Source organism: Pagrus pagrus (assembly GCF_965226575.1).
Source record: "Pagrus pagrus genome assembly, chromosome: 24".
Taxonomy (NCBI): domain Eukaryota; kingdom Metazoa; phylum Chordata; class Actinopteri; order Spariformes; family Sparidae; genus Pagrus; species Pagrus pagrus.
The window spans coordinates 2,600,949-2,614,610 of NC_140206.1; the positions used below are offsets into that span (position 1 = coordinate 2,600,949).

The following is a 13,662-nucleotide window of genomic DNA, read 5'->3' on the forward strand; positions in this document are numbered from 1 at the left end:
CCAATCAGGAGCGGATTAAAATTTGAGGACGGACTGTACCTCGACGTACAGTTTGCCAGACCTTTGGGCGTTGGCCCAGTTCCTTTGTTCTTGAAAACTCATGCTGGTTTAGGAGTGCCTTGTAGTAAGGCTTCTGGGTTCCTTACAGGCCTCTCCTTTGTCTGCGATATCTGATGAAGGCCCAACATTTAAGAGACCCAACATTTCCCCTATGAGCAATCACTTGACACAGTGGCGAGAAGAAAAATGCCTTTTAACAGGCAGAAACCTCGAGCAGAACCTCAACTGGTTGGGTTGAGAGAGAGAGAGACAGAAGCTCCATTCACACTGCCTTTTCAAGACGGGAATCTTGTGCTGATATTCCACCTCGCTGTAGAATAGAATAGATGTTTATTGTCATTGTTTCAAAAACAACGAAACATAGATAGCAGCTCTTAGTTTGACAAATAAATATAAACAAATATAACAAAATAGATAAAAATAGTAAAGTATGTACAACAAGATAAATAGAGACAAGATTCAAGTATGTAGGTAATATGTAGACAGGTGAGTATGTGTGTGAGGGGTGGTAGTGGAGGGTTATTGCACTGGTGTGAAGTCTTTAGAGAGTGAGGGGTGAAGGGGGGGTTGTGCATTTCACTGCCTGTGGGAAGAAACTGTTCTTCAGTCTGTTTGTTCTAGATCTGATGGATCTATATCTCTTCCCAGAGGGCAGGGGGGAGAACAGGTAATGTCTGGGGTGAGTGGGGTCCTTAACAATACAGCTGGCCTTCTTTTGGAGTCGGCCAGTGTAAATGTCTCTGAGAGGGGGTAGTGTCGTCCTGATGACACGCTCAGCTGCCCTCACCACCTGCTGCAGGTCCTTCCTGTCCTGTGTTGTGCAGCTGGAGAACCACACCATGCAGCAGTATGTCAGGAGGCTTTCTATCGCTGACCGATAGAAGTTGGTCAGCAGGTGGTGAGGGAGGTGAGCGTGCTTTAGCTTCCTGTCGGTGTGAAAGTTACAAAGGTGGAATGGGGGGACAGTTTCATTCCACCTCTGATCCTCCAACAGAGGTAGTAACACAGCCAAAACACAGGCGAGACGACCTGCGTGGACAGGAGTGTGATGTTCTGATAGTGTTCACAGTCTGACAACTTAACAGATCCTTCACTCATCAAAGTCATGATACAAACCCAATGACACCACTAATCTATTTATATATATATAAAATGTGGGTCTGTCAGTCTATTCTGCACTTTAGTCCCGACTTACATATCTCAACAACCATTGGATGGATTGCCATGAGGTTTGGTTCAGACATTCATGCTCCCCTCAGGATGAACTGTAATTACTTTGGTGATCCTCCATCATCAGGTCATCATTTTAATCTGTACAATATTTTTGTTCATGACCAAGTATTTGCAAAACTAATGGCATTTCCATCAGCTTCAGTTGTACTCTGTGTTCAGTGCTGATTAGTAAATTAGTGAAAACTAAGATGATGAATATAATAAACGTTAAACCCTTAAACACAGATGTGCACTGAATCATCAGGACCCTCAGCTGATCTGTGATGTGTGTTGTTTTGTGTGTCTGCAGGCTGTCAGGCTGTCTGATCACAGAGGAAGGCTGTACTTCTCTGGCCTCAGCTCTGGACTCCAACCCCTCCCATCTGAGAGAGCTGGACCTGAGCTACAATCATCCAGGAGCCTCAGGAGTGAAGCTGCTGTCTGCTCGACTGGAGGATCCAGGCTGGAGACTGGACACTCTCAGGTATGAAGAGTCCTGCTGCAGCCACAGACAGTCAGTGTGAGACTCTGTATCTCCACTGTAGATGGTTCAGTGTCGGGAGGTCTGCTTCGTTTACTCCACCTCCAGATGTTCAGTTCAGTTCAGGAGAAAAGGCAGCATGGCACGAAGCCAAGAGTTACAAGTGAAGAGAGGAAGATGAGAAGAAGAGATGAAGATCAGCGACCAGGAGAGTCTTGGCACAAACACTAAAGTTACACCTCTTTTTTCAGACTAGTTTAGTGCCTGTTCAAAATGTGCCTGTTTGATTTGTTGGCCTCTGGTTTTGCTGCTTGATGAACCGTCATCCAAACTCCTTCACACTCCACACTGATTGCAGAGGGTTATCAAAACATTAACATTAAATCTAATTTCCACCACGTCACCGCTGTGTTATGATATTAATAATAACAATAGACCCTCTGTGTCAGACGTCTGGTCAGAAAATACTGAACCTCAAATTCAAAAGATTTCTGTGACACATAAATGAATTTAATCACTGAATGTCATAGAAACTCTTTCCCTGAACTGGAGAATCAGTGTTTCTGCCAAAGTGCTTGACTTTGAACTTAAAATGGTTCTGACATGGATCTTTATCAACACTGGAGTAACTGCATCCTAGATCATCACTGACAGTGTATCTGTGCCTCAGTGTGAAGCGATTTACAGACTGTAGCAACTGTCTGTGGCGTCAGTTTAAAGTGAACAGACAGTGAAAGACAACGTTAGATGACACTAGGGCATTGACGAATACTGCATTTTAGTATTCGACGAATACTTCCCAAAAGTCGACTAATAGTCAAATATTCGCCTGTTTTTTTTGTTTGTTTGTTTGTTTGTTTTTTTAATCCATGCGGCACCGCTGCTGCCAGACCTAACCCTCCTCACTGAGTTTGCCTCTCTTAATGACCATGAAAACACATAAATACCGTTTTTACAACCTGGACCTTATTTCTAGCATAAAATACGATCATTTACTCACCCAGATAACTTTGGTGTCATTTGGTGTCTTTCGGACGAAATTAGATCCAGTGGATCGCCGCTATATCCATATAATGCGAGTGATCGGGGCACCGAAGCGCAGCCTCTATGAGCATTATCTACCATGAAACTAGTTCATTTCAGCAATATTTTGTTATGATACACTCGTGCTACTCCCCTCTGAGTCCGGGCTCGTCTATTGTCAACATCCGGGGTCTGTAGGTTGAGCTACTACCTCTGACCTGGAAGATGTCGTCTCTGAGCTGCGCGCGCACCCGTGACAGCCCGGCTTGTTTACCTGTAGCTGCTACTGCTAGTTTGACCCCGGATGTTGATAACAGACGAGCCCGGACTCAGAGGGGAATAGCACAAGCGTATCATGACAAAATATTGCTGAAATGAACTAGTTTTGTGGCAGATAATGTGTTATATAGAGGCTGTGTGTCGGTGCCCCGTCACTCGCATTATATGGACATATCGGCGCTACACTGGATCTAATTTCGTCCGAACGACTTCAAATGACACCAAAGTTATCTGGGTGAGTAAATGATCATATTTTATGCTAGAAATAAGGTCCAGGTTGTAAAAAACGGTAGTTATCCTTTAAGATCAACATTGCATGTAAATTGTGAAAACAAATGTAGCAATCTCGCTATTAAACATAAAAATGTCCACAGGTTACATAAAGTTTACAGACGTTGTTTATTGAAATAACACATTTTATCCAAATTGATATTCAGAATTAACAGAAAATATAGGCTTTAAATGCGTTAAACAAAACTTAGCCTACTCACCACCACTGTGCAACGTCATAACGAAAAGTGCAAAAAAAAAAGCAACATACTGTAATCCAGTGGGCTATCAGCCTGTGCCTGCTTAACAGTTATTCGCTCTCGTCAAAGTCCTCCTCTTTAATAATCCAATTCTTGCGCTCCTGGTTTGCGTTCAAGAAAACAAGGGCATCCACATGAGCTGGGTGCAAACTTGCTCTCTGACGGGTAATCGTGTTCCCAGCCAGGGAGAAAACTCTCTCACTTGGGGTGCTTGTAGCGGGGACAGCCAGGCAGGTTCTGGCCAGCTTTGCCAGGCGGGGGAACTGCTTCTCTTTGCGGGCCCACCACTCCAGGGGGTTGCTCGTGGTGGAGATGCGGGGCAGATGGAAATATTCTTCAACATCCTCTGGACAGGTGCTGCCAGCCCTTTTTTTTTTACTGGTGTAGTGAGGCCCAAACAGTTCGTCGTAATCACTTTCCAGTCTTGTTTTTTTACTCCTGGGCTCCTCTCCGATTTTGCCCACGTCGCTGTCTGCTGTGGCGTCATCGGCACCTGCAAATAAAATCACAGCCAGAGTGCCGGTCGTGTTTGAGTCCAGGGTTTCAGTGAATTTAAGTTTAGCTATTTTCAATTTTGCAAATATATTAAAGCACAGACGTGACCTCACATACGCACGCACACCACAGTATCTCTCTCTCTCTCAAATTAATAAATAATATTTACCTGTAGCTACAGGTACATCTCGCAGTAGCTGAATCAGGTGGCTTTTAACCTCCGCTCTGGTGTTCTCTGGAAGGAATCGGAGATCTTTAAATCTGGGATCCAGGATGCAGGCAGTGATAGGAACCGATCCCGCCAAGTCGTCCTCAGTGTCCAACTTGAACCTGGTTTTCAGCTGTTTTAGTACCGTGTTCTTAAAGTTGCGAGTTGCTGTTACATCCGACTCTTCAACTTTAAGCACCACATTCACCAGTTTGAGGATAACGGGGTAGATAAATGAGAGCCCGACGTGCATTTCCCCACACATGATCGTAGTTGCCTTTGCCAGCGGTCTCAGCACAGGCAGTAGCTGCTGGATTAGTTCCCATTGCGAGGCTCTCATTGACGGGGCTTTTCTGGCGGTGGATTTAGTGACAGTCTCATCTTCGAGTACGGCTTGGACAGGGATGCGCTGCTCGTTAAGTCGCTCCAGCATTGTAAAGGTAGAATTCCAGCGTCGTTCTGGAGCCTTTTCTCTTTCATATTAAGCTGGGCCTGTCGCTGTGTCAGAGCACTCGTTGCCACAGCCGAGTGGCGAAAGTGGCTGACCACACGCCTCGCCGCATCTGTGGTTTTTGCCACTTCAGCTAAATCCAGCCCCGCCTTTATCGCCAACTGTAATGTGTGTCCAGTGCAGCCGAGGTCGTGGTTGAAATCTTCACACAGACTCATCGCCAGTGTCATGCTGCTAGCATTGTCATGTATAACGCAGAACACCGTCAGGCCCCACTCACTGATTGTGTCCGTCAGTCCCTGAGCAATGTTAACAGCGGTGTGCCGCTCTGGCATTGCGCAGGTGCGGAGGACTTTTGCCTTCAGCTCCCAGGTGTCGGTGAGATAATGCGCTGTCACCGTGATGTATGCCTCCATGGTTGGAGATGTCCATAGGTCCGTAGTGAGTGAAACACTCTGATCTTTCATTTCAGTTGCTAATTTCGCTCGCAATTCATCATACTGGTGTGTGATGTTGCTCCACAGTGTCCTATGGGACGGGATAACGTAACCCGGCTCGAAAAAATGGATAATGTCCTTAAAGCCATTTCCAGACACCGCAGCAAGCGGTCGCATATCCTTCACGATGAAATTCACCAACAGACCAGTTATTTTCCTTTTTCTTTGGTCGGATATCTGGCGTGTGGAGAAGTCTCTCATTGTTGTCTGTTGTTGGTGCTTCTCTCCGCTAACGTTGCCGCTGCTGCCGCTAGCCCCGGCCGGGTGTAGCTTCAAATGGTTATGCATTGTAGACGTACTGCCATGGTACTTTAGAGTAGCCTTACATATATTGCAGCTAACGGTTTATCTGTTTTGGTAAAGTATTTCCAGACCTTGGACACTTGCAGGCGAGTATTGAGAGCCGCCTCAGCCATTTTACTTTCAGTCTCCTTTCTCTTTTTTTTCGTCTCCTGTCTGCTGCTTGGCGCCATTTTCCTTGGCGTGTTGACATCACTCACACGCACGCACACACACACACTGCACTAGTCTCACATGCCCCCAGCTGCATATCTGCGGTACCGCTTTATTACAGCACCGGGCTTTTGAAAAAAAGAAAAACAAGGAAAAGACGAATACTCGACTATCAGGCACAGCGTCGAATAGTGGTTTTGATAGTCGAATATTCGAATATTCGATTATTCGGTGAAACCCCTAGATGACACAAGGTGGAACATTCCCGTCACATCACCATAACAGCAGCAGTGCATAGATGAATTTAAGATGGGTCAGTGGTGCCGTCTTGGCTCCTGTCATGAGGAAACTGCTGCTCCAGCTGAGTTTGGACTGTTTTGGGTAGTTCTCATTATAACAGCCTGCAGGGGCAGGAAAGCTTCGGTGTTTTGCACCGTCAGCAAAATCAAATGACAAAAGAAAAGAAAACATTCAGTGATCAATCATCTGCTCCATTGATTAACATGATATGTGACCTGTGCAGAGCTGCAGCTCTCTACAGTAGCTGGTGGACCTCTGGTTTAATGCTGTTGTAATGGACTTCAGCCCGGCTTGTAGCTGCTGACTCAGCTTCACTTTCAGCTGTTCTGGAGTCGTGTTCAGGTTCTGCTGGTGGAAATCCAATGTTTCCTGATTTAGCTGCTTCACAATAAAAGCTTTCAAATAACTAACGGGGGGTGGGGGGGACAAATAAAAAACAAAGATCTGAAAAAGAACATGATGGATCACCATGCTTCTACAGTTTGATCCTTTTTTAATGTCAGTGTGACGGTCCTGGTCCTGTCGTTTTTATGTATTCAGTCCATTTCTCCCACTTCCGGCAGCATTGATCCTCTTGAGTCCTTATTTTATAAGTCAGTTGTTCCATAATATGTATTTCGTCCATAACTTCCATCCAGTCTTCCTGTGACGGGGTCTGTCTTGTACCATTTTCTTGTAATTGCCTTTTTACAGGCTACTCACATAATTTTCAATATGTATCTATCATCTTTCAACACAACGTTTCCCGTAATGACGCCAAGATATAATAATGTACAAGACTTGGATACACCATAACCCAAAACTCTGCCCATAACTAAATGAACATCTTCCCAAAATTTTGCGATCTTAGGACAGAACACGTGTGAATGGTTCACATTTACATCTCCACAGCTTCTCCAACACGGCTGATTTTTCTAAATTCTTCCATTTGGCTACATAATCTTTGTCACACCAACAGATTACATGTCTAACTTGCAGCATGAAAATATCCCTGAAGGTTTGGCAGTGCCAAACCCCCCTTATCCTTTCCAATCTGTAATGTTTCAGATTTGATTCTCGGTCTGTGACCATTCCATATAAACCTGGAAATGGTTTTGTCCCACAGTCTGAATGGTTTTTCGGGTATCTCAATGGGTAGTGACTGAAACAGGTAAAGAAGTCGGGGTAGAACGCTCATTTTTATGGTCTCTATTCGTGAACCGATGTCTGATGGAAGGATAGCCCACCTGTCCAAGTTGCTCTTAATTTCCTTCTCCAGTTTGACGTAATTAGCTTCATATAAATCATCAGTGTTTTGTGTTAAAGTGACCCCAAGATATTTCATTGTTGTTGCTCTCCAGTTCAGATTGTGTTTTTGTTGTATGATTTTGGATGGGGAGTAGTTGAATGTTAGGATCTGTGTTTTGGTCAATTTAAGCTTGTATCCAGAACAAAAGCCAAACATCTCTGGTTGGTTGATTAGTATGGGGATGCATGTGTCTGGGTCCTCTAAAAAACAGACCACATCATCAGCAAAAAGTCCAACGGTGTGTTCCTCTCCCCCGACCTCTACTCCTTTAAGATCTCAGGGGCTCTATGAAGACTGCAAACAAGGTTGGAGAGAGACAGCAGCCCTGTCTAGTAGATGGTCCTGAAGCTGTGCTCTCAGTCAGACTGCCGTTTATTCTTGTCCTTGCGGTCGGGTTTTGGTAAAGTGTTTTAATACGTCTGACAGCTTTGTCATTAAGTCCGAGTTTTTCAAGTACCTGATATAGAAAAGTCCAACTTACGCTATCAGAAGCCTTTTCTGCATCGAGGCTTATTAAGGCTGCACATTTCTTCTTTTTTAGAATATGATTAATAACATGTAGAGTTCTCCTCATGTTGTCTTGGGCTTGTTGTCCCTTAATAAAGCAGCAGAAACACAGCGAGAACAAAAAGCAGACTGTGCAGGTGAGATTCAGAAAAGCCCTGGAAGCTTCAAACAGGAATCTGACCTCAAAAGTTCTGACGTCCAAATCCAAAAGTCCTGTAATATACAAACATGAGCACGAGCTGACATTGGATCAGACAGCAAGCGTAAGGTCGCCCACAGGAAACAGCAGCAACATCCAATAACATAAAGATGAAGTCATGAATCCAAAAAGAGGTTTGTGTGTGTCCTCACATGTTGTCGTCCTCTTTCACACACACCAACATCCTGTGGCTCTCAGTGTGTGAGGAGAGTGGCAGAGGTGAAGAGGTTCAGGAGAACAGGGAGAAGCAGGCCTGATGGACATATTGTGTTTCTGTGTATGAGTCATGTCATGTCCATGTCTGCATGCTGAAAGAGGATGTGCTGCTCTGACCCCCCTCCTCCTTTCAGGGTGGAGCCTGCTGGAGTCCGATGGTTGACACCAGGTCTGAGGAAGTGTGAGTGTGTTTGTACTTTGATTCAGCTTCACACTGTGACATCACTCAGTCACATCTGTGATGTCATCACCACACTGATGATACATTAATAACTGCAGCTGTGTTGTGTCTTTTTCTCTCCATCAGATTCCTGTGAGCTCACAGTCGACACAAACACAGTCAGCAGAAGGATCAAACTGTCTGACAACAACAGGAAGATGACACGTGTGGAGGAGGATCAGTCATATCCTGATCATCCAGAGAGGTTTGAGTCTCCTCAGCTGCTGTGTAGAAGTGGTCTGACTGGTCGCTGTTACTGGGAGGTCGAGTGGAGAGGAAATGTTTCTATATCAGTGAGTTACAGAAGAATCAAAAGGAGAGGAGGCTATAATATTATAGGCAGAGACTGTGTGTTTGGATGGAATGATCAGTCCTGGAGTCTGTGGTGCTTTGATGGTCGTTACTCTGTCTGGCACAATAACAGAAGAACAGACATCTCCTCCTCCTCCTCCTCCTCCTCCTCCTCCTCCTCCTCCTCCTCTGGTAGAGTAGCAGTGTATGTGGACTGTCCTGCTGGCACTCTGTCCTTCTACAGAGTCTCCTCTGACTCACTGATCCACCTCCACACCTTCAGCACCACATTCACTGAACCTCTTTATCCTGGATTTGGGCTCTCCTGGTCCAGTTCTGGTTCCTCAGTGTGTCTGTGTGGTGTTTAGTCTGCAGAGTCTCCTCCTGTCACAGAAACATTGTCAGTGCTGAACAGTTGAGTCTGTACAGGATCACAGTCACATCAATCTTTCAGCTTCTTGTAATAAATTCATCAGTGAACTTTGTACAAAATGATTCAAACTGATTGTAAAGATTGATGGTTTCCTCGTCATCAATGATTCTGTTCTGCACATTAAAACTGAGACATCACTTCACTTTGTTCTGCACTTATTGTATTTGACAGTCGTCAGCATGAAGCTGGTGACTCACAGAAGGACTTTAACAGGCAGCCGCTGTAAAGACTTTAAAACAGGCGTAACGTGCGTCTCCTTCTGGTCTGAGTCAGCAATCGTGCAGCAGGATGTTGAATTAGCTGCTTTCATCATGTTTCTGTGTGAGTGTTACGGCCTCCGTTCATAGGTGTAGAATAGCATTTCTGTTAGCTGGGTGTAGAGTAGAGACACTGTTAGCTAGGTGTAGAGCAGAGGCACTGTTAGCTAGGTGTAGAGTAGCATTTCTGTTAGCTAGGTGTAGAGCAGAAGCACTGTTAGCTAGGTGTAGAGTAGCATTTCTGTTAGGTAGGTGTAGAGTAGCATTTCTGCTAGCTAGGTGTAGAGCAGATGCACTGTTAGCTAGGTGTAGAGTAGCATTTCTGTTAGCTAGGTGTAGAGCAGAGGCACTGTTAGCTAGGTGTAGAGTAGAGACACTGTTAGCTAGGTGTAGAGCAGAGGCACTATTAGCTAGGTGTAGAGTGGTATCCGCGGGTCATTCCGACATACCGCCACTCCGACGTTGACGTCTAGTTGTCGTAGTGGCTGCACTTCCATTGATTGAAAACGTCCCACCACTCCGACAAATTTTTCCTCCTCAGGTCAGAATGGCAGTATTTTTCATTTTTTAATCGTGTTGCCATTCCGACACATCTTTTAAAAGGGTTAGGGTTATGGGTTGGGTTAGTATTAGTCTTGTCGAAATGCCGGGACGAAACTTTGTCGGAATGGCGGAACGTTCGCATGTCGGAATAGCGGTATGTCGGAGTGGTGACATGTCGGAATGGCGGTATGTCGGAATTAAGGGATGTCCGAATTTTGGGATGTCGGAATGCCAGCATGTAACCGTGTAGAGTAGAGACACTGTTAGCTAGGTGTAGAGTAGCATTTCTGTTAGCTAGGTGAAAAATGATTCAAAGTGATTGTAAAGATTCTTCATTTACATTTTAAACTTCTTCCATTAAATTGTGGAAATTGCGTTGACTTGTACTTTCTGTCGTGTGTTGTTTTGAATTCTGGCTCTTGTTCCAATAAAATCCATAAATATTAGTGAAATGTCAGAAACAGAAAACATTGACTCGTCTGTAGCTTTAATTGCAAAGAGTCATTGTAAACAAAGTTGTAAATGGACAGTAAAATATGATCAGATGTACTCGACACTCCACCTGAAACACTCTGACTTGTTTCATGTGTTTCTAATGATGAAACAAAAAGTTTGATCATGTTGGTTAACACATGTAATTATGTCCGTAGTGACGTCATAAACTGTCAACATCTGTTCATTTCTGTGTGATTATTATATGAGAAGAAAACACATGTTAATGACAATCATTGTGTTTCTCTAAGTGTTTTGTGGCTGTTGAAGTCCGGCTGTATTTTGAGGATGTTTGTTGGATTTGAATCTGTAAATATGAATCATCACTGACGTCCATTTGTTTGAGACGGTTCATTGCATTATTAGTTGAAGCACACTGGTGCTGAGTTCTGTATGTGTAATAATAATAATAATAAAAAACAGTTTTTATCAAAACTACCAAATGCGTCAACCTTTTTCACAGCGACACCAAATGTAGGTTCTCGACAACAGCAAGAGCCAGACGCTCTTGTCGGTAGTAGCACTGCTGTCAGTGTCAGCCGGGGAGGAGATGAAGTGGAGAGTGACACGAGTGAAGGGGAGGAGAGCTGCAGTCTTACACGCTTCTCTGAGCTTCCATTAGATCAGTTGCACACCCAAAACTTCATTGAGACTGTGTCTGCCCACCGACCACCTAAATTAATTAAATTAATCAAATCAAAAGTCCACAGAAGAGGAGTTGTGCATGAAAATCTAATAAAAATGAACAGCAACTCTGCAATCTCAAAACAAGACGAGAATTAAATGCGGACTCCTAAATATCAGATCCCTGTCATCGAAAGCTGTACTAGTAAATGACTTAATTTCAGACTGTAATATTGATTTATTCTGTCTTACTGGAACCTGGCTGCATCCTGAAGAATATGTCAGCCTGAATGAATCCACTCCACCCAGTCACATTAATACTCACATTCCTCGAGGCTCCGGCCGAGGAGGTGGTGTTGCAGCTATTTATGACTTAAGTCTGTCAACCTAAATTAAATTATAACTCATTTGAAAGCCTTGTTCTGAGTCTTTCACATCCAACATGGAAAACTTTACAGCCAGTTCTATTTGTTGTAGTGTATCGAGCACCTGGTCCTTACTCAGAATTTTTATCTGAATTCTCTGAGTTTTTATCAAGTCTAGTCCTCAAATCAGATAAAGTAATTATTGTAGGTGATTTTAATATTCATGTGGATGTCATTAATGATAGCCTTAGTACTGCATTTATCTCATTATTAGAGTCTATTGGCTTCTCTCAGTGTGTACATAAACCAACTCACTGTTTTGACCACACCCTTGACCTTGTTCTAGCTTATGGTATCGAGATTGAAAATCTAACAGTTTCTCCACAGAATCCTCTTTTATCAGACCATCACTTAATAACTTTTGAAGTTCTATTACTGGACTACACACCATTAGGTAAAAACTCCTTCACTAGATGTCTATCTGATAGTGCTGTAGCTAAATTTAAGGAAATTATACCGCTGGCACTAAATTCAATGCCATGTCTTAATATAATAGAGGACTCCTCCGCTAACCTCAGTTCCTCACAAATCGATCATCTTGTTGATAGCACTGCAGGCTCATTGCGAACAACACTGGACTCTATTGCCCCCCTGAAAAGGAAACCTATAAAGCACAGGAGGTTGGCACCCTGGTATAACTCGGATACCCGCAAATTGAAGCAAACATCACGGAAATTTGAAAGGAAATGGCGTTCCACCGACTTGGAAGAATCCTGCTTATCCTGGAAAGATAGCCTTAAAATATATAGGAAGGCCCTCCGCAATGCCAGAGCAAGCTATTACTCGTCATTAATAGAGGAAAACAAAAACAACACCAGGTTTCTTTTCAGCACTGTAGCCAGGCTGACAGAAAGTCACAGCTCTACTGAACCATGTATTCCTACAACGCTCAGTAGTAATGACTTCATGAGCTTCTTTAATGATAAAATTTTAACTATTAGAGACAAAATCCATCATCGCTTGCCCTCAACTGGCACTATTGTATCTTTAAACACAGGAACCTCAGAAACAGTTGTAAATTCTGACTTATATTTAGACTGCTTCTCTCCCATCGACCTCCACCAACTAACTTCGATGGTTTCTTCATCTAGACCAACAACTTGTCTCCTAGACCCCATCCCAACTAGGTTGCTGAAAGAAACTTTACCTTTAATTAGCACATCTCTACTAGAAACGATCAACCTGTCTCTATTAACAGGATACGTACCACAATCCTTTAAAATAGCTGTAATTAGACCGCTCCTTAAAAAGCCTAATCTTGATCCAGAAGCTTTAGCCAACTATAGACCTATATCCAACCTCCCTTTCCTCTCCAAGATCCTTGAGAAAGCAGTCGCCAACCAGCTATGTGACTTTCTTCATAAAAATAGTTTATATGAGGATTTTCAATCAGGTTTTAGAGCACATCATAGCACAGAGATGGCACTGGTGAAAGTTACAAATGACCTCCTAATCGCTTCTGACAAAGGACTTGTCTCTGTCCTGGTCTTACTAGATCTTAGTGCTGCATTTGATACCATTGATCATCACATTCTACTACAGAGACTGGAACACTTAATTGGCATTAAAGGACCCGCATTAAACTGGTTTAAGTCCTATTTATCGGATCGATTTCAGTTTGTACATGTTAATGATGAGTCATCCCTGTATACCAAGGTTAGTCATGGTGTTCCTCAAGGCTCCGTGCTTGGACCCATACTATTCATCTTATATATGCTCCCTCTAGGAAATATAATTTGGAAACACTCCATAAACTTTCATTGTTATGCAGATGATACACAGTTATACCTATCAATAAAGCCAAATGAAACTAATCAGCTTACTAAACTCCATGCATGTCTCAAGGACATTAAGACCTGGATGACCTGCAATTTTCTGCTGTTAAACTCAGATAAAACCGAAGTTATAGTACTTGGTCCTAAACACCTTAGAGATGCATTATCTAATGATATAGCTAGTTTGGATGGCATTAACTTGGCCTCCAGCACCACCGTCAGGAATCTGGGAGTTATCTTTGATCAAGATATGTCCTTCAACTCCCATATAAAACAAATTTCAAGGTCTGCATTTTTTCATCTACGTAACATTGCAAAAATCAGGCCCATCCTGTCTCAAAAAGACGCAGAAAAGCTAGTCCATGCATTTGTTACTTCCAGGCTGGACTATTGTAATTCTCTA

At 43.4% G+C, this 13,662-nt stretch overlaps 1 protein-coding gene across 1 annotated transcript in view; it reads left to right on the forward strand.

Annotated features, from left to right (window-relative positions):
* Positions 1–9,279, forward strand: part of LOC311252955 (uncharacterized protein) — a 290,895-nt gene extending 281,616 nt beyond the window's left edge. The window contains exons 27-29 of the mRNA XM_084346619.1: positions 1,583–1,756; positions 8,334–8,380; positions 8,507–9,279. Coding sequence (XP_084202745.1) covers positions 1,583–1,756; positions 8,334–8,380; positions 8,507–9,078 — 793 coding nt within the window. The 3' untranslated portion in view covers positions 9,079–9,279. The remainder of the gene's footprint in view (positions 1–1,582; positions 1,757–8,333; positions 8,381–8,506) is intronic.
* Positions 9,280–13,662: the final 4,383 nt, after the last annotated feature.